Here is a 22,696-nt window from a genome sequence, read left to right on the forward strand (position 1 = left end):
CTGAGACGGCGGAGGGGAGCGGTGGCCGGCATACCCGAAACCCAAAAATATCGATACAATCGAAACCCTTACCAAGGTTAGTTTGGTTAGGTTAGGATAGTCGATGGTTATGTGGTTACGGAATGCTTAACGTGTTTGCAGTTTGATCTAGACTTGTGAGCCTTTCAACCGATCATACTTGATTCGGTATTCTTCTGGATGTTCAATGGGGAATGAGATAAGTATTATCAACACGCTGGTTACCGTAGAACTGACTTCCTTCAACTGTCGATATCTCGCTCTCGAGTCACAGCCTTATTGAGCCATCCATAACAATGCCGAATATCCTTCCCATTTCCGTTTCCTTTTACAGCAATTGTTGGCTCGTGAAGCGTGGACGTGGACGTTGAATTGTACGTGTGTGTCACCTGTTGTAAATCCAATCCAATATCATCATGGCTGCTGTGTCATCATCTAGCGGTGGTAAGATCATGAAATTATTGCGAACTTTAGTTTGTTCCAAAAGGCATTCTAGTTCAGCGATGTGAAAGTTAGCCAACGAGAGAACGGTTCGAGCGAGCGAACGGCCTATCAAGCGAGCCAACGCGGTCATGTTTTACTCTTTAAAGTAAGATTTTTAATCAGTTGACCGCGTTTGTGCTTCACGCTCCGCAACTCACCACGATTCTGTTCGCGCGAATGATCACATCACGAAAGTGGCTTTCTGTTCCTGGGTTCCAGTTGTTCCATAGCGACTTACAGTGCTCCCTGTGTACCCCCGACCCTTGGCGAGCTCGCCGTGTGACAGGGGTTTGACGAGTGGAGCCTAAACCCGGACGGTCGCCAAAACGTCTGACCTGGTATGGACCGAAAGGTGCCCCACAATGGAAAGCAGGTAGCACGGCGAGCCCGGCAGAAGTCGTGGTCGGCATCAGGCCTCAACGCTATCGCTTTTATTGGCTTCTCGGTGCGTGAGCTCGACCCTCGCCGTCCCTTGCAACTTCACTGTTTCTTCTGTTCTCTCCAACCTGGACTTGTCAGCCGAATCCTCAGTTTGGAGGCAGGGAGCACTGTTCTTCCAACCTCCTAGTTACCTTCATCTATTTTCCTAGATTAAATTCTCTGTTCTGTTGTTGCAGAATCATCTTTGACCCCACCTGACCACAACGATGGGGCTGCTGCTCCACCTGCCCTTGATGATTCAACACCGGAAGAGGGCCTTCAGGTGCACATTCACCTGGACCTTGATTCTGAAAGTAATCTATTTTCTATCAGTTTCTTCTTATTAGTTATAAGGTAGTCCCCGTGAACCTTAAGGATCTTAACTTGCAAGACTTAGTGGATCTGATAGTTTGGAACTTTTCAGAATTAAATGTTTTACTATGAAACTTTTATCTACATTTTAAACCTTACATAGATAGTAGAATTCCTTTGCACCCCCTCTAAAGTTTGCATTTGCCGTTACGCAGTGAAAAGTGCTGATGCTGGCAAAAGCGCTTAGATAGCAGTGTTTTTTTTTTAATTTTTTTAAATGCATTATTGTGTTTCAGCGGGAATGCGACAGGCTAGAGCCCTGCTATCAGCTATCTTCAGTGATACTCCTCAAACTGCTGCCACTGCTGCCGTCCCCCCAGTTCCAGCAGTTGCAGCTCCTGTTGCCCAAGCTGCTCCGCCAGCTCCACCCATGGTTGCACCACCAGCTGTCCCAGCTCAATTTAATTTTCCGGGACTAGCTGTGGCAGCACCACAGCCAGCAGACAATGCATCAGCCCTGCAACAGCTACTGCAGCTGGGTTAGTAAATACACTACAAACCCAACTGTCTCCTAAGTACACACTTACAAATGCATGCTTCCAAGTACACAATTACAAACGCATGCTTGACGCCGTATAACTCCATGTGTCAAGCATGCGTTTGTAGGTGTGTACTTGGAAGCATGCATTTGTAAGTGTGTACTTAGAAGACAGTTAGGTTTCCTGTTTATGTTAATAACTATCACTGTCATCCCCTCATGACAAACTGTGGTTTCAATGCCTATTGATGTTTTTTTTATCTTTCAACTTAGGAGTTGGAGTTACCCCGAGGCGTCGTCCTGGCAGACCAAGCAGGGCGGAGACAGAATTCCGAGCTATGATTAACAACATCACCTCTCAAGCTCAGTCGCAAGCTCAGGTCCAAGCTCAGATCCAAGCCCAGATCCAAGCCCACATTCAGGCAGCGGCCCAGCCATCAGCCCAGCCACCAGCCCAAGCCCAGCCACCAGCTCAGCCTTCAGCCCAGCCTTCGGCCCAGTCACCTGCTCAGCGCCCACCTCTGCATTTTCCCATGCTTTGTAATCTGTGTGGGCGATACCAGGCTGACGTATTAGTGCGCCAATGTGGACATATTGTTTGCAGGTCTTGCATTGTCCCATACCTAACTTTGAGGCCAGTGTGCCCGGTGCAAGACTGTAATATGCCGTGCAACATGGCAACAGACCTGGTGCCTATTTCAGCTCGCTAATGTTGTCGGACGTTATTTAAAGTAAAGTGCTTCTATGACGGATTTAGTTCATGTTTGCTGCCTTTTTTTCTCTATTTTCAAGTCTCTAGGCTTTAATTGATTGCTTATTCTTGCATTAAGCTGTTTTGTATCATGTTACTTTATTTTGTGAGTGAACTCATTTCTCTTTTCATGTGATTTTACCTTGTCTCCTATGTTTCCTAATCAGGTTTTTGTTCATTTATGTTTGCTAATTATGTTTTGGTTCATTAATAAATGTTGATGCTTTCTAATTTTTTTAATTCTTTATGAGCTTTTTCCCTGCAGATCTGTTTGCTTTTATTGGCAAGAGGGGAAGTAAATTTGGGTCCCATAGTGAGATTGGCCAGACCAGCGCAGATCGTAAAGTGCTGATGACAATGACACACGGTAGGATAGAGGGTGATTGAAGTTTCATATCTTGTTTTCTACCTTAACTTGCGAGAAAATATTTAAGTAATGAAGGTCTCATTTAAGATGAAATTGGAAAGATTACGTCCAACACAACTGCCTGAAGGGAGACTTCCCTTACCTACATTTTCCCCAGTGCCCTAGGGAATTTGGTGCAAAGCAGCAAATTGTGTCACTTCTGATTGAAATATTCCACCTAGGTGATAGTGATGATCCACTTCATCGTAATGATAACTTAAGCTGCCATAGTGGTTTGCTGATGTATACAAAATCGTGGCACAAGAGCTGAGCGGCGTTCAGTTATAATTAAGACTGATTTTGACTGCTGAACTGAGAGCACGAAGCTACTTTTTTTTTTAACATGTTTATTGGCTATAGGTAGTTTCATAACAATTTGTGATAGAATATTTAACAATAACAATGGTCAATAATAACAGATTGAAGTGAAGTGCGCAGAAATTGATGACCATTAATTTACAATTAAAACATTGGGCTTTAAGAGTTGGACGTCTCGCGATGCTCCTCTGCTTCAGGACAGCGGCGGCGGCGGAGGGCTTATTGCCACCGAAGTGGGTTCGGCCCCCCGTGTCCTACACCAACCTGAAACAGAGGAACATCGTGTGAGTGCCAGGCAATTACAACAGTTAAAAGGATCTCTAGTTAAGTGCAGGTTAAAATGAAAATAGAAAATAAATAAACTGGGGACTTAGTAGAACTGTAGTATTAAAACATTATCATGAGGCAGATGACAGTAAAGTAGGCGAAAATATCACACTTGTTACTTAGACAATTAAAGTTTGACTAGAGATTCAGACTAAATTTGACAATTAAAAGGAACACTTAGCTGTTTTTCCCACTCTCCCAACCGTCGCGCTAGCTGCCGAGTGGTGCTCCTCCTTGCTGCGGCGAAGCTCCGCTGTCGTCACCGCCCACGCGCTGCCGACATGAAGGCGTGGAACTTGTCGAAGTTGTGGTTCCTGTTGTCGACCAGGTACTCCACCACCCTCCCAAGGAGCAATGTCACCTCGTCGTCGTCATCGTCCTTGACGCCCAGGTCCGGCACCAGGAGGACTCCCGGGGCCAGGGTGGAGGGGGCGACGCCGGCGAGGGCGGCCAGTCGCGTGGCCGTCCAGGCCCAGATGTCCTTGGAGGATGCCTGGCACTCGGTGAGGCGGTGCAGCACCGTGTCCTCGGCAGCCCCGCAGGCACGGCACGCCGCGTCGGCAGCCTGGCGCGTGGCCTTGAGCCGGGCGTTGGTCGGGAGGACATCGTGGACGGCGCGGAACCAGGCAGCGCGGGCGGGCAGCGGCAGGGCCTTGGAGGACACCCTCCTCCACACCAAGTCCCAGTTGGCGCCGGGGCGGCGCTGCTGCACGCGCGGCACGGCGGCGGCGCTCTCGAGGATGCTGCGGTACATGAGGCGGGACAGCGCCCTGCCCTGGGCGTCGTCCGGCACGTCCACCTTGCGGTACGTCGTGCGCGCGCTGCTGAAGTAGCGCACGGCGGGGGACACAGCCTCGTCGTCCTCGAAGAGGGCCTGCAGGACGGGCAGCCAGGCGCCGGACAGGGTGGGCTCCTCGGCGCGCGCCGCGGACATCCAGCGGGCCGCGAACATGGCCTGCGACTTGACGTGGGGGTCATGGAGACCGAGACCGCCGCGCCGCGTCGGCTGCACCAGCACCGCGAGGGGGACGCGGAGGGGCTCGCCGGCCCAGATAAACCACGACAGGGCCTTCCTCGCGTCCGCGGCCACGCCGGCGGGGATGGGCAGAACCTGAGCAACGTGCCAAATGTGGGACAAGGCGTACACATTAGCATACTGCACCCGCTGGACCACGTTGGGGGCGCGGAGGCGCGCGGAGGCGGCTGGGCCAGTTGAACGGCTGCATGGCGGTGACGGTCCTGGCGAGCGTGATGCCGAGCACCTTGACCTCCTGCACGTACGGGAACGGCATCTCCGTGCTGGTCGACCAGGCTCCGAGCGGCAGCGCCTTCGTCTTGGTGACGTTGATGAGCAGGCCGGACTCCTCGCCGTAAGCCGTCAGCGTGTCCACCAGCACCCGGACCTCCTCGGGGTGCTCCAGGATGACCGTCGCGTCATCGACGTAGCTCGTCGCGGCAAATCGGAGGGGCAGGCGCTCGGTGTCGACGTCGGGCACCAAAAGCCCCGCCAGCCTCCTGGACAGCGCACGCATCAGAGGGGACATGGCCACGTTGAAGAGGTCCATCGACACGGTGCTGCCTTGGAAGATGCCCTTGCCGATGGCGATGGGCGCCCCAAGATGGCCGTTGAGGCGGATCCTGGTGGTGGCTGTGCAGTGCATGCTCTGGAACACCTCAATTAGACCCTCGGCGACGCCGTACCTGCGCAGAACCAGCCACATGTACTCGTGCAGGACGGAGTTGAAGGCGCCCGCCAAGTCCACGGACACGACGCACGCCGCTGCCTTGCCTCCGCGCCGGCGATTGGCCAGGTCCACGAGGGCGATGGCGTCGCGCAGGTCGAGCAGCGCGCCGTGCATGTTCCTCGTCCTGCCACCGCGCACCTGGGAGTCGTGGAGGAGCTTGTGCTGCAGCTTGCGGAGGCGGCGCGCCAGGACGCGGCCGAACACCTTGCCGTCGACGTTTAGCAGGGTGATTTGGCGCAGGTCGCCTATCTTGGTCACCTCGCCGGACTTGGGGATGAGCGTCGTGACGCCGCGGGTGTGGCTGGGCGCGACGCGGCGGCGGCGCAGCATGGCGTTCACCACGGCGAGGAAGTCCTCCCCCAGCACCTCCCAGGTGGCCAGGTAGAACTCCGCGGTGATGCCGTCGTCCCCGGGGCTGCGGCCGCGCGGCGACATCTTCAGGCACTCCAGCAGCTCCTCGGCGGTGATGGGGCGCAGCAGCGTCTCGTTGTCCTCCTCCGTGACGGTGGCCTGGACGACCTCGTCGAGGAGCCGCGGTGCGTGCGGCGCGGGGCCGGCCGGTGAGGCACCGAGCAGGGCCTGGAAGTGGCGGTGCGCTGCTGCAGGTCGTCCTGGTCGCGGAGTACCTTCCCGTCGTTGTCCTGCAGTGACTCGATCCTGGACGCGGCCTTCCTCCGGATGGCCTTGGCGACGTGGTGCATGCTGGGGGCCTCGCCTAGGACATCCATGGCCTTGGAGCGGGCGACCAGCCCCGGCAGACGGCGCGCGAGCAGCGACATGATGCTGGTCTTGGTGGCGGCGATGCGGGGCTCGGCGGAGGGGTCGGCGGCACGCTGGGCCACCAGCTCGTCCAGGCAGCCATGGAGGAAGTCCAGCATCGAGTTGTCGTCCTTCCTGAACTCACGAGACCATGCTGCACAGTGGGATCGAATCCTGACCTTGCCTTGCTCCCACCACTCCACGACGTCCTCAAAGTCCTTCGCCTTGGTCCCCCATCTCGCCCACAGCTGCTTGAAGCGTGGCAGGAAGAGCGGGCTCATCAGCAGCGATGGGTCGAGCTTCCACAGCGTGCGGCGGCGCGGGCGGGCGCCTGCAACGTAGGCTTCCCCTCCGTCGGCGACGCTCAGCAGCACGGCGGCGTGGTCCGAGACGGGCGCGGCGTGCAGTTCCACTGGTATCGTAGACACTGTAGCCATCAAGGACCTCTTGGATCTCGTTTATGGGCAACGAGGTACATCGGGCCTTGCACTGGGGGCGCCTGCCGTAGCGGAAGTAGGCAACTCGCGCGCACGGATGCCTCACTGCTGCCTACCCGGCAGGCGATTGCGATTAACGGCTGGACCACAAGTTATCGTCTGCCTTTCGGGCCCGCCCCGCCATGTCGGTGATACACCAGCACGTGACGGGTCGCCCCTACTGAGAGTAGTGGTTTTCTCGGTTGCGGGCCACCACCATGTACTCCGTCTTGGGGAACAGCTGGAGGCCGGGAGGTCGAGGGGGCTGTTGTTGGCCTCGTCCTGGTGGGGCGCGTCTCCCTGCGGTCTGGCGCGTTCAGCAGCTCCTCGAAGTACTGCCGCCAGCGCCCCAGGACAGCGGCAGGGTCCGTGATGAGCGAGCCGTCCGCTGCCCGAAGTATGGTACTGGCGCTCCCCACGCGGCCGCCTCGGAGGAGCTTGACCGACTTGTAGTAGCCGCGGGTGTCCTTGGCGTCGTAGCTCGCCTCGATGCCGTCGATGGTCTCGTGAATCCACCGCCGCTTGTCCCTCCTAACGGTCCGGGACGCCTCCTGCTGCATGCCCATGGATTCCTGGTGCAGATCCTGGATGATGTCCGCGGGCGCATGCTGCTCCAGGGCGTGCATGAGCAGCTCGTGGGTGGCCTGCCTTTTGAGTAGTGCCTCCTCGCAGTCCTCACCGAACCACGAGAGGTACGCCCGCCGCAAGTTGTCCGGCCCGCGAACTGCACAAGGCGGACTCCGTTGTCACTGGCGACGTCGTGGTGGCTGTGGATGCCGGCGAGGTCGGTCACGTCCCGCCCAACCTTGGCGTTTAAGTCCCCGATGATGATGTGGACGGCACCCGGCGTGGTGTCGGCTGCTGTGTCTATTTTACAGGAGAGCTGCCTGCGACACGGACGTCGTTGCCTTGCTAAACCTCAGCAGTCTTCACGTCGCCGCGTTGTTGAACATGAGGGTGAGCTTTCCGCTTCACAAGACACTTCACTGCCATGGCCAGAACATATCGCACAATGATCGGAGGACGTGCAGGCAGGTGACAGGCATGACGGCATCCTTGGCGGCGCGCTATCTGCCCAAGCCGACGGTGTTTGACGGCGCATCCGTGTAACGTCAACCCCGTCTTCCTGCAATACTCCGCCACGCCAACGCACACTACATGCACGTCGTGCCGATGGAGTCGTCGCTGTATCACCGCCGACTGGGTGCTGCCTTTACGGAAAAGGCAGTGTTCCAGTCTCCGCGACTGATTCAGGTGCGGATCAAGAGGCAGCTTGAGAGGGGGTGATGTCGCAAAACTTGTTCCAATACAGGGGCAAAGTGCGACTTTTCGCCTACTTTTAGGTTTCTAGGAAGGGGGAAAGGGGAGGAGGTAGCGACGCAGTCGTGGCCTGACCCTGGATCCGCGCGCCGCGCCTGCACAGGGTGGAGAGCCTTCCGCCGCGCCCGACCGCGCCCCACAGAGAAGCCCGGGGCCCCAAAGAGCTGCTCCCTGCGGTTGCGTACGCGAAAAAATCCCTTACCACATAATTTGTGTCAATTTTTTGCCTATTGCAAGTGGCCATACTATTTTTTTTAGCCCGCTAACGTCTCGCTTTGCGTGTGGTTTGGGGAAGGCCACTGTAACTTTGGCCGCTAGGGGCAGGGGCGTAACTAGGATGTAGCCATTAGAAAGGCATCAGTAGACCGGGCTGTCCTTTTATTATCACACGTACATGACAATTAACTCATTAGGAAGCTGGAAGCTTTACCCACAAGAAGTAACGGTCAAAATTAGTGGAGCTAGCCGTATCGTCATGGTCGTCTTTCTCATTGGCGGAAGTCCGCCAGTCGTGCGCACCGCTACCAACAGCTAACAGAAAAAGAAAGCATTCGTGGAAGATGATGTGAAAGAAAGTGAGACTAATAATGTTTTTGACCAAAGGGTATGAAGAGCTAAAGTCCAGATTATAAGAATCTGAAGTTTGACAACATCTAAATTTCAAATGAAAGCTATTGAGCTAATCAGGTGTAGGTCAGCACTGATCAGCCACGAAAGTGTAGATCTGCTTCCTTTCCGCTCCTCCTCTTCCTCCTTGTGAAACAGCGTGTCGCAGCCTGTAAACGTCTTTGTGGTTTTTTTGAATTGATTGATCTTTTGATTGTAAATTTGACACTATCTGATTGTGAAGAATGGCACCCAAGCCTGGAGCCCTGATGAGGGACATCGCCGAGCTGGCAAAGGTATAATGTCGTAGCTGATGGGCGTTTGTGAGCCGTTGGTCATGATCACGAGTCGAACCTGCCCAATCCTTTGTCCTTCATTTCCGAAATACTTTATGTCTAGCAGTCTTACCTAATTTCTTTTGATTGATCACCGTTTTTGTCACGAAATCACGATTGCGGACGCAGTGACTTCTCTTTATAACCTAACCAGTACACCCCTGCCATGTGGTTGTGCCACCATTCCTCTTTTGTCGCCCAAAGCAATGCTAACAATGCGTCTTACTATTTTTAAGTTTCATTTTAGTAAGAGTTTACTTTAAATTAGTATTGGGTTTGGTTACACTGCCAATCCAAGTGTGGGACTGTCTCACACTTGGATTGGCTGTGTAGTGTGCATTGAGTAACTTGCTATCGTTCAGTACCACCCTAGTTGCAGGTGTTTGACTATGCCGCCCAGCTAAATTTACTTTTCTTTTTTTTTTTGTAGAACGATGAAGGCATAGCTCTAGTAGAGATTAAGCAGTCCATGGAACGGATACTTGTATCTGTTCCTGGACCCGTATCTACGCCCTATGAATCCGGGACATTCTTGGTGCGCATTCATATCCCGGAGGAATTCCCTTTGAAGTGCCCCAGCGTAAGTATATAACATACTTTTTTTCACTAGATAAGCATGTTTGCATCTCTAAGCTTTGTTGGTTTTCTTTTCTGTAGTTTTATTTTGAGACAAATGTTTTTCATCCAAATGTCTCTCCAAATGATGGGAAAATCTGCGTAGACCGTCTGGCAGAAAGTTGGTAGGTATTGATTATAAGTCTCACATAAGCACTCCTCTTATTATATGGTGTTTATTTTTAATGTCATGTTTTCTCTTCCAGGTCTCCATCAATAACACTGAAAGGGTCTTGCCGTATTATCTCTATGCTACTTTCGGAACCGAACCCAAATTCGCCTCTCAACACAGACGCAGCCCGCATGATGGAGGATGATGAAGAAATGTACAATAGAACCGTGCTGGTGTGGACAAAGCATTTCGCTAATGGTAATTACATCACAGCAGAAACATTTATATTGCCTAATTTAATTCTATTTTACCTAATCTAGCTTTTCTCACTTCTTTTTAGGGATCCATTCATTTCCTCCATATGACGATATGATCGAAAGACTTTGTGAACTTAATGTAAGCCCACGGAGGGCAGTGGGCCTCCTGACGAACTCAAGATGGGAGGTGGAGGAGGCCGCTGAAGTACTGATGCAGGATTGATTGATTGCTTGCTAGTGAATCTTCCACCCTTGGGTTTGTGAAAGTTTGCTCTTCTTCAACAGTGCAGTTTCATCATCAACTGCATGTCTCTACAAGTGTATGAGTCGGGTATTTGAACAGGTTTCTGGATTTGAACAAAATTATTCTGTCAATGTTATTTAATACATATCTCTCTTGGGTGTTACTGTCAAACTTAAGCATGATTTGTCCAAATTGTGTCAAGAATTTATGCCAGTATTTCGTAATAGTTTCATTAGCATGATAAAAGAGCGGCCTTTGCAAAGCCTTGCAAACTTCACTTAATTCTCACTCTTGAATGTTGTGGCATTTTGTTTGGAGTTGGATATTAAGCCTGCAGTAATAATTCAGGCCAACAGTTTATTTGCTTGCTTGGATTCTAGTTTGTGCCATTTATTGGTCCACCATTGATTGCTTGCTAGTGAATCTTCCACCCTCGGGTTTGTGAAAGTTTGCTCTACTTCAACAGTGCAGTTTCATCAACTGCATGTCTCTACAAGTGTATGAGTCGGGTATTTGAACAGGTTTCTGGATTTGAACAAAATTATTCTGTCAATGTTATTTAATACATATCTCTCTTGGGTGTTACTGTCAAACTTAAGCATGATTTGTCCAAATTCTGTCAAGAATTTATGCCAGTATTTCGTAATAGTTTCATTAGCATGATAAAAGAGCGGCCTTTGCAAAGACTTGCAAACTTCACTTAATTCTCACTCTTGAATGTTGTGGCATTTTGTGTGGAGTTGGATATTAAGCCTGCAGTAATAATTCAGCCCAACAGTTTATTTGCTTGCTTGGATTCTAGTTTATGCCATTTATTGGTCCACCAAAGAAGATAATTTGTTTAATATGCTTAAGTGTTTTAAGTAATTTAGAGATACACATGCTGTGCTTGATATTACTGAGATCCATGTTGACAGCCGCAAATGACTGTGGTGTCATATTCGTGTATACAAATATGTCACTGTTAAATTTATGAGTGGTGTTGCACCTTCTGGCCTTCTTATCTGGCAAAGTAAATGTTATGGGAAAAAGGCCTCATATCTTAAGTGTTTTGCTGAATCTGTTTTGATAACAAAGAATATGTTAGAACATTTCTCTGATGCTGCAATGGTTTATACATGCATTAAAATTAATACCATTCTGCTACAAAGAAATAATGAAATGCATCATCTTCCTTTTGTTTCTGTGTGGATAGCCACTAAAGTTGATTGTTGTCATTGAATATTCTGTATGATAGAATCTCTTTCTTTCCTATGACATTTTTTGTGATATGTTTAGTTTGTAATAAAAAAGCCTGTCAGATATTTTTCTTTTTTGTTCATGACTTGACACAAGTATAGTAGACAAATAAATTACTAAATAAGAACAGTTTGCTTAAATTGTATTGCAAAACAGCTTCCTCTCACAGCTTAACCAAAAGGCACTTAAATATTGTGTTACAGGAATAAAGAAAAAGATGGCAAAGACTTAGTGAAATTGATGCCTTGTTTGTCTGTACCTGACCGTAATACTTACAACGTTTACTCATTACTGGCTTATTGGTTTCTTTTTTCCTTGGTCATGAAATCCAATCCTAAAAATTCAGATGCTGACAGAATAATCCTACCTCTACTGATTTGATTTCAACCAAATCCCTCATTTATTTCTGAACACGACACCTCGAGGAGTCCACAGTTATCTACTCTCTTTACAACCCAAAATGGTATAAGCACAGCTTGCTATAAACGTGTCCGCCAGAAATCTTGCTAGATTATTAGTTGTTTTCACCACGAAGTGTCGTTTGCAAACAACAGGCAACAGCATACCACTATGGCAGCTTAATTTATCATTACGATAAAGTGGATCATCACTATTACCTTGCTGGCATAGTTCAATCTAAAGTGGCACAATTTACTTTTTTGGCTGTTTTGCACCAAATTCCTTGGGGCGCTGAGGAAAATTTAGGTAAGGTAAGCAACCACTCTCTCTGTCTCCTTTCAGGCAGTTGGTTGTAGGTTGTACTTGTGTTGGTTGAGTTTAGCCAGAGCATTCCTCATTACAAATTAGTGAATGAGCTGTAACTCCTGATAACATTGCCACATGATAGGGTTCAAGGTCGAGGGTAACTTCGAAAAATGAACATTTTAACTTGAGGGTAGTGGATTAAACTAAGTGATCATCTCTTACAAGTGATTGTAGTATAAATATTTTAGTTCCATAAATGAAGCTAGAGGGCAAGCTAAATGTCACTCCACCAAAATTTGTCCCACTGAGTCAGTTTGTCAGAAATATAAAATTTTTGTTCTTGGATATTCAAATGGTATGCTTGAAAGCTTATCACATCCTATGTACCCAGTCGAAAGGCGCCTTTATCTTAAAAGTTTTGCGCATACCAGTTTGTAGTAAAAGGTTCTGCTACTATGGTATTCACCTGTTCTGCAACATCTACAACTATAGTACCTCCAACTCAAATTATTCATGACATTACTATTGACTGGCTGGTCACCAAAATAGCAAAGATGCTTCACTCAATTCTATATCTTAACCTCCTAAAGGATCAACGCACGCGCTTCACAATCCTTAGGAGAACAAGCTTGTCTCATAAATATAAACACAGCTAACATTATATCGTATCTTTCCAAGTAGATAAGGCAGTAACATGACATCAAGCGAATGATTATCGATTTAACATTACAGAAGGGTTTCAGAAATAAATACGTCTGCTCATATTTTCTTTGTTTTCACCACATCGAGACCAATCGAGACATCGAGAGAGCATCGATAGCTCGTCCATCGTCATAAAGACAAACGCCTCCCGTCACTCCATTTAACTAAACTGCGCGGTGCAATGGCGGCCAGACTAGCTTATGAGCCCGGAAGAAGATTGAACTCTTTTTTCTATCATAAGGGCGATGGCTATTATTACAACCATAGTTACAGCACATCATCTACAATTTATTTTGTCTGTGCATCTTCTAATTGCAATGGACGAGCCAAAATGTTGTTTGGAGGTGAACTGGTTCATACGATGCCTCACAACCATTCAGCAAGAATCTTGGTTCCTGAATTCTTTGCTGCTCGCCGTCATATAGTTACTCAAGCCAGACAACTGAGCCACATGTCTTTTTCTCAAATAATTCAACAAGAAAGAAGGAGGTAAATTATTTTGTTACTGGTTTGGCTTGTGGTTAAGCCTTTGTAAACACCTAGCTAGTAAGCTTAGCATAAACATTATTTCCAAAGAACTTACGATTTAGTTTAGTAATTCTTTACACTATGTTATTTTTCAATGGTTCAGTGTCACTAACTCCAAGTCTCCATACTATAGGAGTGGAAAAAGATGAATAACTGTAATAATTCTTAAATGTTGTCAATTTTTTTTCCAGAATTCCTAATCGAGATCTTCGCTCTCGCTTGACATATAGGAGCCTGCGCCCAGCAATGCAAAGATCCCGTAGCTCTGTCTTCCCTCGTGTGCCACGTACCTTGAGAAACATCACAGCTATTCATTTGAATCCTGCGTGGGCACATCTTACTGAAACTTGTGACCTAGAAGATTCTATATATTTGGGATCTGTTGATGCGGTTGATGGGTCTCATAGTATTATCTATACTAGTCAGAGGAATCTCCAAACTTTGAGAGAAGTGAGCACTATCTTTGCTGATGGGACATTTTCCATTTTACCATCAGTCAACAATTGTTATCAGGTAAATGGTTGTACGTCTTCCTTGTTTCATTCTCATTCAAGCAAACTGGTTTTAAAAGCCCCTTTTGCTCATGTTTTCAGGTGTTCACTATTGTTACTGTACTTGGTCACACTGTAAGGAACTTATTCTAAATGAAACACATGCCGTGCTTCTTTTTATTTTAACTTATGAGACTAATATTATTTTTATGGTTTCTGCCTAGGTAATACCCCTATTGTGGTGCCTGATGGAGAGCAAAACTGAGGCTGCATATCTGTCTGTATTTTATTTTTTGAGGGCCCGCTTGAGGTTCTGGAATTTCACCAAGGCAATCTGTGACTTTGAAGAGGCTATGATGAACGCCTTTCGAATTGTATTTAACATAGATGTTCAGGGATGTTACTTTCATTACGTCAACGGTTTGGGAAGATGGGCATGTAGCAATATTTCTGTTCATGTTTTTCAAACCTACCAAGAGATCGTTGATATTGTGCTACATTGCTGTGTTTTGCCTCTGCTTCCAAGCCACCTCTTGGGACAAGGTTTCCAAGTTATCATTGATGAGGCTCTGGACCTAGGATTACATCTTTTTTTGTTGTCTGTCCCATTTCTTTTGTACGTACAGAAATCCTGGCTTGAACATCCTACCAGAGGTCAGACTATGTCTGTGGCTGGATCAGCACACCGAACAAACAATGCCAGGTATGCAATCAGTCATTATTCTCTTCAAATTAAATCTGTTACAAAATCCACAAAATTTTCCTTTAATTTGTTTCAGTGAAAGCAATAACAAACGGATGAATAGGCTTGTTCAATGTGTTCACCCTAATGTCTATCGTCTCATAAGTAAGTAGTTTTCACTTCCTGAAATGTGAAAAAGTTCTAGAATATGTAGAATTAGGCCAGCAGTCAAGTTCTCAAAGGATACTTTTTGAATAACAGAATACACAAAATATTAAATTTAGCATGTATGTACAATATGGTAAACATTGTTGACAAATTGGTTTTTTGTAATTAATTTCTATTTTCAATTATGTTCTAGATCATTTTAAAGAGATTGAGGATGCTACTTTAGACGACTTAAATAGCTTGGCTCTTGGACATGTGCCTAGTAGGCACAGGCATGCCCATTCAATCAGCAATGATAACTTCATCATTTCACTTACAAGACAATTACTGCAAGTGCCAGAGCCAACTGATGCACAAATAGCAGCATTTTTGCATTCTGCTGCTGGTTCTGTTCGAAATGTTGTTCAGAATGCTCTTGGATTGCAGCCTCAGGAGCCTTAATCAAAGATGCCTCCTCCATGTTAGATGCACTGACCAAGGTAGGATTGAAAATACACTAGGTTCCTGGTCTTGTTATCTGTACGCTGGGTTTAAAATTTTATTCTTTAGAAAAAAAATGTCACTGGTATTTTTTGTTGCAGTTTCATCATTAACTGCATGTCTCTACAAGGAACATTATTTTTCTTATGCGATTAAAAATGCTTGACTGAATGAATGTATTGGATTCATTTCAAATGTGGTCAAATGTGATCTATTTACATTGTCTGTAAAATTTACAGAAATGGAAGACTTCTTTCCTCTTTTTCATCAAAAAATATGCATTCTCCAAAATTTGCCTACATTCAATCACCCTACCTTAGAGAAGCTCCAGACAAAAAAAAAACCACTTGGTCGGCGACATCATAGGACCGGGCACCTTTGGTGTTTTATCGGTTCCTTGTATGCATACGAACTGCCGAAAAGACATTTGGACGAAATCCGACCCCCCCTCTGGATTTGGCAGGGGTCAAAACACCCCAAAAATGGCCATTTTCGACGTTTTGGGACTAGATGGGTTCTGCCAAACCAAAGCCCAAAAAAGTACCCAAATGGGTCCTGGGCATAGAAAAAAGTGCGATCTTTCGATTGCCGGTCCGCAAAATGAGTTTGGACAAGCCGTTTAGGCGCTATAGGGCGCCAAAGTTGACAAATTTCACAAATTTCACTAATTTTTCTTATTTTTTTCTTATTTTTTCTTAAATGCAGTTTTGAAGGGCCCGATGTGTCAGAAATGTGTTCTTATCCTCCTTTCGTCATTATTTACTTGAAACAAACCCACTTCAGCTAACTTTAACTCTCATTTTCACGCTGTGCACGCTTTTCAGCAACTCGAACGCCTGGCAGTTAGGCAGCCACCCCAGTCCAGCGCAGGCGAGTCGTACGGGCCTGGCTCGAGGCTCGCGGCAAGCGTAGCGGCGGCGCGGGGTGGGCCAGAGGACCGGCACCAGCGGCCAAAATTCTAGACGCGTTTTGAGCTCTGGAGTCGCTAAACGGGACTCGAACCGAACACTGTTAAAAGAGTTCTGAAAATTCAGACCAATTTCGTCAGACTTAGCCGTCTGAATCTGTAAATCAGACTTTACCAGGACTTTACTCTGAAAAATTAGAGTTTATGTCTTACTTCTTGGACGCTTTGTCTGAAAGCTTGGTTCAGACTTAAAGTGTCTTAATATTTGTACTCATTCTCAAAATTCAGATGAACTTGCGTCAGTCTTTCCAGACCTCAAGAGTCTGAATTTCGGATTCAGACTGCTTTCTGAAATATGTTCAAACCTCAGACAAAATTCGACAACTTTCTTCCAACCTAACATTTGGTTAACACACAATCAGTCTTACATTCAATTTAATACGACTTCGTGTCGGGGACTTCAGACAAAAAGAAAGTATTTTTCTCTCCGCTAGGTGGCGCCAGTGTCGGTAAAGAGCTTGCTGTTGTTAAAAATGTCCGTTTCAGTTAAATTTTTAATATTTTCAACCCAAAATAGCTATCTCTCAAGTGGCTATGACGAAACACACGCTCCCATACCAAATTTATATCTGCAGCAAACGCGCGAGTTTAACAATTGACATTTGAAGTCTGAAGTTACCTCTCGCGGGTGGCTCCGTGCCGTCGTTTCCTTGGGTGCGTCAGGCCAGCTCCAGATAACTGCAGAGAAGAGTGCCACTTCGGGGACATTTCCCTACACTCAATGTTTTACCTGGACGGTCCCCCGGAGTACGTCTGTCCTTTGAGGTTCGGATTTTAACGTTATTATATCACCGAGTAATGGGTACACTGTCTTGCCGCCACTTTCAGACAAAACAATCTAATAATTGAGAAAATTTTGTCTGAATTTTTCAGACTACGACCTGCCTGAAAGGTTAAGACTTATGTAAGTCTGAAAATCTCAGACCAGGATTTAGTCTGAATTTTCAGTAGGATGTTCTGCATATTTACTTCAGTCAAAATAGTCTGAATTAGTTAATAGTCTGAATAGTTCGGAGGGCAATCCGTTGGTGAGGTCACACGTTCTAGTGCCATTTAGCGACTCCAGAGCTCAAAACGCGTCTAGAATTTTGGCCGCTGGTGCCGGTCCTCTGGCCCAACCCGCGCCGCCGCTACGCTTGCCGCGAGCCTCGAGCGCCTGCCGCATAGGCAGGCCCGTACGACTCGCCTGCGCTGGACTGGGGTGGCTGCCTAACTGCCAGGCGTTCGAGTTGCTGAAAAGCGTGCACAGCGTGAAAATGAGAGTTAAAGTTAGCTGAAGTGGGTTTGTTTCAAGTAAATAATGACGAAAGGAGGATAAGAACACATTTCTGACACATCGGGCCCATCAAAACTGCATTTAAGAAAAAATAAGAAAAAAATAAGAAAAATTAGTGAAATTTGTGAAATTTGTCAACTTTGGCGCCCTATAGCGCCTAAACGGCTTGTCCAAACTCATTTTGCGGACCGGCAATCGAAAGATCGCACTTTTTTCTATGCCCAGGACCCATTTGGGTACTTTTTTGGGCTTTGGTTTGGCAGAACCCATCTAGTCCCAAAACGTCGAAAATGGCCATTTTTGGGGTGTTTTGACCCCTGCCAAATCCAGAGGGGGGGTCGGATTTCGTCCAAATGTCTTTTCGGCAGTTCGTATGCATACAAGGAACCGATAAAACACCAAAGGTGCCCGGTCCTATGATGTCGCCGACCAAGTGGTTTTTTTTTGTCTGGAGCTTCTCACATCCTCTAACTCTGTCATAACTCAGGAGTAGGTGTCTGCTCTGAGTTGTCTGGTGAAAGAGGGTCTACATTGAGTCCAGCATCTTTGCTATTTTGGTGTCCAGTGAGTCAATAGTAATGTCATGAATAATTTGAGTTAGAGGTACTGTAGTTGAAGATGTTGCAGAACAGGTGAATACCATAGTAGCAGAACCTTTTACTACAAACTGGTATGCGCAAAACTTTTAAGATAAAGGCGCCTTTCGACTGGGTACATAGGATGTGATAAGCTTTCAAGCACACCATTTCCATCTCCAAGAACGAAATTTTTATATTTCTGAAAAACTGACTCAGTGGGAGAAATTTTGATGGAGTGACATTTAGCTTGCCCCTTAGCTTCATTTATGGAACTAAAATTTTTACACCACAATCACTTGTAAGAGATGATCACCTTCAGTTTAATCCACTACCCTCAAGTAAAAATGTTCATTTTTCGAAGTTACCCTCGACCTTGAACCCTATCATGTGGCAATGTTATCAGGAGTTACAGCTCATTCACTAATTTGTAATGAGGACTGCTCTGACTAAACTCATCCAACATCAGCAAACCACTATGGCAGCTTAAGTTATCATTACGATTAAGTGGATCATCACTATTACCTAGGTGGAATATTTCAATCGAAAGTGACACAATTTGCTGCTTTGCACCAAATTCCCTAGGCCACTGGGGAAAATGTAGAAAGTCTCCCTTCAGGCAGTCGTGATGGACGTAATCTTTCATTCCAGTTTCATCAAAAATGAGGTCTTCATTACTTAAATATTTTCTCCCAAGTTAAATAAGGTAGAAAACAAGATATGAAAGTTCAATCACCCTCTATCCTACCGTGTGTCATTGTCATCAGCACTTTACGATCTGCGCTGGTCTGGCCAATCTCACTATGGGACCCAAATTTACTTCCCCTCTTGCCAATAAAAGCAAACAGATCTGCAGGGAAAAAGCTCATAAAGAATTAAAAAAATTAGAAAGCATCAACATTTATTAGCATTCCAAGATGCTTCGTTTACATAACAATTCAATTAAATTGAACCAAATCATAGAGAGATATGACAAAAGTTAAATCACATAAAAAGAGAGTACGAACATGATTAAGAGCTAAGTACTTAACGATCAATAAAAGTCTAGAGACTAAGAAAAGTCTACATCAGAGAACCAAAACATAGAGAGATATGACAAAAGTTAAATCACATAAAAAGAGAGTACGAACATGATTAAGAGCTAAGTACTTAACAATCAATAAAAGTCTAGAGACTAAGAAAAGTCTACATCAGAGAAGACTAAAACAGAGAGTCTTAACAGAGAAGACATAAAAGACTAAATCAGTCATCATAAGGAAATGTGAAAAGATTAAACTTGAATCAGGCGGATATCTTGTAGGACGGTGTACCGCTCACATCCAGCCTCAGCGCAGGTGTGATGCCTGCGAATCCATGGCCGGACACATTCAGCACAAAACTTGTGGCTGCAAGGCAGCTCAGAGTCTGCACTGAACGATCTACAAATGCTGCAGTATGGCCGATTGACTTCTGGAACTGAAAACCGCAATAATGATATGAGGAATATTATCACAAATTATGGAATTTATCAGATCTACGTAAACTTACCTAGTGGTGCTGGAGCAGCTCGTGGGGGTGGTTGGGCTTGAGCAGCAGGGGCATCTTGTTGGGCGTCATTGAAGAGGGCCCGAAGCATACCAGATGCTCGTAAAAATCCAGCTGCGAACAAGAGTTAAAAAGGACCACTGAACAAATCTTGAGTTTAAATGGTATGATCTGTACTTTGCACATCATAATTTAAATTCAAGATTTAGCATCAACACTGTCAGTAGCAGGCAGTAGCAGGGTTAATATACAGCCATTGAGCATACAACATTGAGCAAGGACAATACAGGTTTAGAAAAAGTGGACCCTGATGGAGCTGACATCCTGACTTACTGTCATTCCTCGACCAATTGTTACAACTAATCATGAGATCTAAGTGTGAAATCCATGTCAAATTTTCATTCCCAAGAGGGCCAAGGCAAACAGCCTATAGGCTAACCATCTTGACTAGCTAGACGAATAGCAACAGAGCGAAGTGCTCCTGAGTAGAAAGAGACTGAAAAACACAGTTTCTATCATAATACAATACAGTCAAAGACTGGATTGCTTAAAAAATATAACAACAGAGAAAATTAGCAGCCGCCTAACGGTTTCCCGCCCTCAGCCTCTCCCAGAAAATTGAAACAAGGTTCACTAAATTTGTCGTTTCATCCAGAAATCAACATGTCACTAACCGGGAGTGCTAATGTTCAAGTGCAGGTGGAGGGCCCGAACGATCCTGCGGCGAGATGGACCTGAATCCTGAGGCATGATTACTGGTATCAGGAAATGCAGCTGCAACAATTTAGCTTGCTTCACGCACAACGTCTCGCCATCACGCCAGTCCAGAGAGAGGGCCACTCACGCCGTTCCCGCTCCGCACGACAACCGCCAACGGCACTATTCGTTACCACCACTCCGAAACTTGAACCTCAATGAATATGTTATAGATACGATGGGAATTCAAGCTCTGAAAAATAGTACAATGATCCAGTTTCAAAATATGTCTACTATGATTAAAATTGTAACAGTGATGGTTAACAAAATTAGGCTCCACATACTTTTTTTTTTATAAGTTGAGGTTGGCTTTCGCCCTCACGCTACACCACGCCCAACCACGCCCACTTCCCGAGAACAGAAACAAACATTTTAGTTTACTTTGATTGTCATCGAAATAAATCACCTACCAAGTTTCCTATAAGTCGCGCAGAAGTTTCTCTCTCTCTCTCCAGAAGTTTCTCCTATAAGTCGTGACAGTCATGGCAGTTCAAGAAAATGAGGTATATTATTCAGTGATCGACCTGCGGGTGAGGCTTAGGTTTGTCACAGGAGTTTCTAACCCTTTATCGTTTCATCATCAGGTGTCCAAGGAACAATTGAAGAGAATTATACGTGCCTCGAAGCCTCACTTTAAGGCTCTGCCAACATATGAGGGCACATCTTTGGGATTGTTTGGACGTGTAGCGTTAGGACTTGATTGTGACGAGATGTACCCCAATTTATTTGTTGGTGATATGTGAGTATATTTCCCCATCAGCGCCCAATGCACCAAGGCGCATTGAAATGCGCATAAAAGGTAACACATTTAAGGCGCATCAAATGCGCATTAATGCGTGTAAATGCACATGAAAGATGCCTTAAATGTGTTGCCTTTTACGTGCATTACAATGCGCATCCCCGCTTTAAAAGCGCTTTGATGCACATTGGCGCTATGTGGGGGTTTGTCTCATTCAAGTGACTACTATATAATGGTTACCTACAGAACTGAAACAGTGACAACCTGCCCAAGTAAATTGATTTACTTTCATTCTTTTAATACAGGAGCACTGCTCTGTGTAAACCCTACCTAAGAAAACTTGGTATAACCCATGTCTTCAATGCTGCTGAGGGTAATTTTGAAGGAATGGTGAACAGTAATGGTGCTTACTACAATGACATTGGAGTCCAGTACATGGGAATTCCATTAGTCGACCATTCATCTAGCAGCTTATGTCAATATTTCCTTACTTCGGCACAATTCATTGATGATGCCATCAGGGGAGCAGGTAAGGAAATGCACCTACTTTTGTCATATTCTCTCTGAATCCTGTATTCTGAAGCACTGCTTTCATCTATACAGGCAAAGTACTTGTACATTGCGTCAACGGATACTCCAGATCTCCAGCAATTACCGTAGCTTATCTAGCCATAAAAGTTAACATGCCAGTACCCATGGCACTCAAATTGTGCTGTGCAGCTCGCAAGATTTGTCCCAATGACGGATTTTTAAACCAGCTAGCAATCCTTGGAAACACTTTATCAAATTGTTAGCTTTACAATCAAAGTTACCAGTCTTTTAACACTATTATTTGAAAGCCAAATATGTTGCTCCCATAATTACTTTTTAAAAATACTTCATAACTCTGAGAGCATCTATCTTACAATTCAACAAATAAAAAACAGAAGCAATACATTGAAACACGTGTAACACTTTAATGAGTCACCACTTGCCAGGTAAATGGACATGCCAACACATCTCAGTGTTCATTGGATAGCACAATCTATTCTGTCTATTAACATAATTAATACCTAGGCCAAATTCGGAGAAACTGTCTGGCTCAGGAAACTGTCTGGCTCATTGGTTTACTTACATTATTATTATTACATTATTATTATCATTACTCTACAGCTGAACATGTACAAGTGCAAATGTATAATGGTAAAAAGAGAAAAAAAATACATATGTTGTGCAACACCAAGTTATTGCTTTACTCTGCCTTAAACATACGATCCTTGAACACAAGAACATAAATAGCTTTTCAGCGTGAAATAATCTTACCAAAAAATCAAACAAATTTTCTGAACACTTCAATTGGGCAAAAGATGATTGATAAGAAGTGAAGTAGCAACTAGAAGGTTCCTTGCAGCATTCAGCTGGTTACTAGCGGTACTACACAATTCTTTTGTCAGATTAATTATTTGTGGTTGGTTGGATACAGAGGAGGCACGTCTTCGCTGCACCATTGCACCACGCTCAATGTCTTGAATATCCCTAGCCGACACTTCTGCCAAACTGGTAATGTGACCTGTATTCATTTGAAAATATATTTAAATACTCAGTATAAAACGATTGCGTCATGTGACACATGTTATAGTCATAAACTTACGTAACAAACTGTAAATACGGTTCCTGTGGATATCAATGGTTCTGAGCACCTTGTTCTTGACAACTTCACTGCAAGCACAATAAAGTGAGTTACAGTGGTGATGAAACACAACTACTTTTTCCATTACTTCCAAAGTGTGCAAAGGTGACTTACACTGAATTACTTGTCCTATAATAATCACCACACATTGAC

The 22,696-nt window shown here is 45.8% G+C and overlaps 5 protein-coding genes across 5 annotated transcripts; 3 read left to right on the forward strand and 2 right to left on the reverse strand.

The window, feature by feature from the left end:
• Positions 1 to 430: 430 nt before the first annotated feature.
• LOC117649695 (proline-rich protein 36-like) lies at positions 431 to 2,665 on the forward strand. The gene is made up of 4 exons (XM_034392663.1): positions 431 to 462; positions 1,119 to 1,235; positions 1,530 to 1,772; positions 2,045 to 2,665. Exons 1-4 carry the CDS (start codon positions 435 to 437, stop codon positions 2,479 to 2,481), a joined length of 825 nt encoding a protein of 274 aa, XP_034248554.1. The 5' UTR covers positions 431 to 434; the 3' UTR covers positions 2,482 to 2,665.
• A 6,059-nt stretch (positions 2,666 to 8,724) lies between these two features.
• LOC117649918 (SUMO-conjugating enzyme UBC9-like) lies at positions 8,725 to 10,021 on the forward strand. The gene is made up of 5 exons (XM_034393103.1): positions 8,725 to 8,775; positions 9,245 to 9,394; positions 9,472 to 9,554; positions 9,636 to 9,799; positions 9,882 to 10,021. The coding sequence occupies exons 1-5, from the start codon at positions 8,725 to 8,727 to the stop codon at positions 10,019 to 10,021; spliced, it is 588 nt and encodes a 195-aa protein (XP_034248994.1).
• Positions 10,022 to 19,029: 9,008 nt separating this feature from the next.
• On the reverse strand, positions 19,030 to 20,129 carry LOC117649919 (E3 ubiquitin-protein ligase SIRP1-like). The gene is made up of 4 exons (XM_034393104.1): positions 20,054 to 20,129; positions 19,383 to 19,493; positions 19,173 to 19,310; positions 19,030 to 19,055 (listed from the first exon to the last, which is right to left on the reverse strand). Exons 1-4 carry the CDS (start codon positions 20,127 to 20,129, stop codon positions 19,030 to 19,032), a joined length of 351 nt encoding a protein of 116 aa, XP_034248995.1.
• Positions 20,130 to 20,555: 426 nt separating this feature from the next.
• LOC117649920 (dual specificity protein phosphatase 3-like) lies at positions 20,556 to 21,966 on the forward strand. Its single transcript, XM_034393105.1, has 3 exons — positions 20,556 to 20,874; positions 21,180 to 21,425; positions 21,458 to 21,966. Exons 1-3 carry the CDS (start codon positions 20,618 to 20,620, stop codon positions 21,666 to 21,668), a joined length of 714 nt encoding a protein of 237 aa, XP_034248996.1. The 5' UTR covers positions 20,556 to 20,617; the 3' UTR covers positions 21,669 to 21,966.
• Positions 21,967 to 21,975: 9 nt separating this feature from the next.
• On the reverse strand, positions 21,976 to 22,692 carry LOC117649487. Its single transcript, XM_034392355.1, has 3 exons — positions 22,658 to 22,692; positions 22,505 to 22,572; positions 21,976 to 22,423 (listed from the first exon to the last, which is right to left on the reverse strand). Exons 1-3 carry the CDS (start codon positions 22,690 to 22,692, stop codon positions 22,206 to 22,208), a joined length of 321 nt encoding a protein of 106 aa, XP_034248246.1. The 3' UTR covers positions 21,976 to 22,205.
• Positions 22,693 to 22,696: the final 4 nt, after the last annotated feature.

The sequence above is a fragment of the Thrips palmi genome, unplaced genomic scaffold (genome assembly GCF_012932325.1).
Source record: "Thrips palmi isolate BJ-2018 unplaced genomic scaffold, TpBJ-2018v1 HiC_scaffold_4, whole genome shotgun sequence".
Lineage (NCBI taxonomy): Eukaryota > Metazoa > Arthropoda > Insecta > Thysanoptera > Thripidae > Thrips > Thrips palmi.

What these genes read in the sequence shown, in the direction of transcription:
- LOC117649919 (XM_034393104.1), bottom strand. Translation starts at nt 20,129, where the DNA reads ATGCCTCAGGATTCAGGTCCATCTCGCCGCAGGATCGTTCGGGCCCTC. An exon ending in CTTGAACATTAGCACTCCCG is followed by an intron (nt 19,494 to 20,053) that starts GTTAGTGACATG and finishes TCTTGTTCGCAG; the next exon opens with CTGGATTTTTACGAGCATCT. An exon ending in CACCTGCGCTGAGGCTGGAT is followed by an intron (nt 19,056 to 19,172) that starts GTGAGCGGTACA and finishes TCTCTGTTTTAG; the next exon opens with TCTTCTCTGATGTAGACTTT.
- LOC117649487 (XM_034392355.1), bottom strand. Translation starts at nt 22,692, where the DNA reads ATGTGTGGTGATTATTATAGGACAAGTAATTCAGT. An exon ending in TATAGGACAAGTAATTCAGT is followed by an intron (nt 22,573 to 22,657) that starts GTAAGTCACCTT and finishes TTGTGCTTGCAG; the next exon opens with TGAAGTTGTCAAGAACAAGG. An exon ending in CCGTATTTACAGTTTGTTAC is followed by an intron (nt 22,424 to 22,504) that starts GTAAGTTTATGA and finishes AAATGAATACAG; the next exon opens with GTCACATTACCAGTTTGGCA.
- LOC117649695 (XM_034392663.1), top strand. Translation starts at nt 435, where the DNA reads ATGGCTGCTGTGTCATCATCTAGCGGTG. An exon ending in CCTGGACCTTGATTCTGAAA is followed by an intron (nt 1,236 to 1,529) that starts GTAATCTATTTT and finishes ATTGTGTTTCAG; the next exon opens with CGGGAATGCGACAGGCTAGA. An exon ending in GCAACAGCTACTGCAGCTGG is followed by an intron (nt 1,773 to 2,044) that starts GTTAGTAAATAC and finishes CTTTCAACTTAG; the next exon opens with GAGTTGGAGTTACCCCGAGG.
- LOC117649918 (XM_034393103.1), top strand. Translation starts at nt 8,725, where the DNA reads ATGGCACCCAAGCCTGGAGCCCTGATGAGGGACATCGCCGAGCTGGCA. An exon ending in ACATCGCCGAGCTGGCAAAG is followed by an intron (nt 8,776 to 9,244) that starts GTATAATGTCGT and finishes TTTTTTTTGTAG; the next exon opens with AACGATGAAGGCATAGCTCT. An exon ending in GACAAAGCATTTCGCTAATG is followed by an intron (nt 9,800 to 9,881) that starts GTAATTACATCA and finishes ACTTCTTTTTAG; the next exon opens with GGATCCATTCATTTCCTCCA.
- LOC117649920 (XM_034393105.1), top strand. Translation starts at nt 20,618, where the DNA reads ATGGCAGTTCAAGAAAATGAGGTATATTATTCAGTGATCGACCTGCGG. An exon ending in AATTTATTTGTTGGTGATAT is followed by an intron (nt 20,875 to 21,179) that starts GTGAGTATATTT and finishes CTTTTAATACAG; the next exon opens with GAGCACTGCTCTGTGTAAAC. An exon ending in AAGGAAATGCACCTACTTTT is followed by an intron (nt 21,426 to 21,457) that starts GTCATATTCTCT and finishes TGTATTCTGAAG; the next exon opens with CACTGCTTTCATCTATACAG.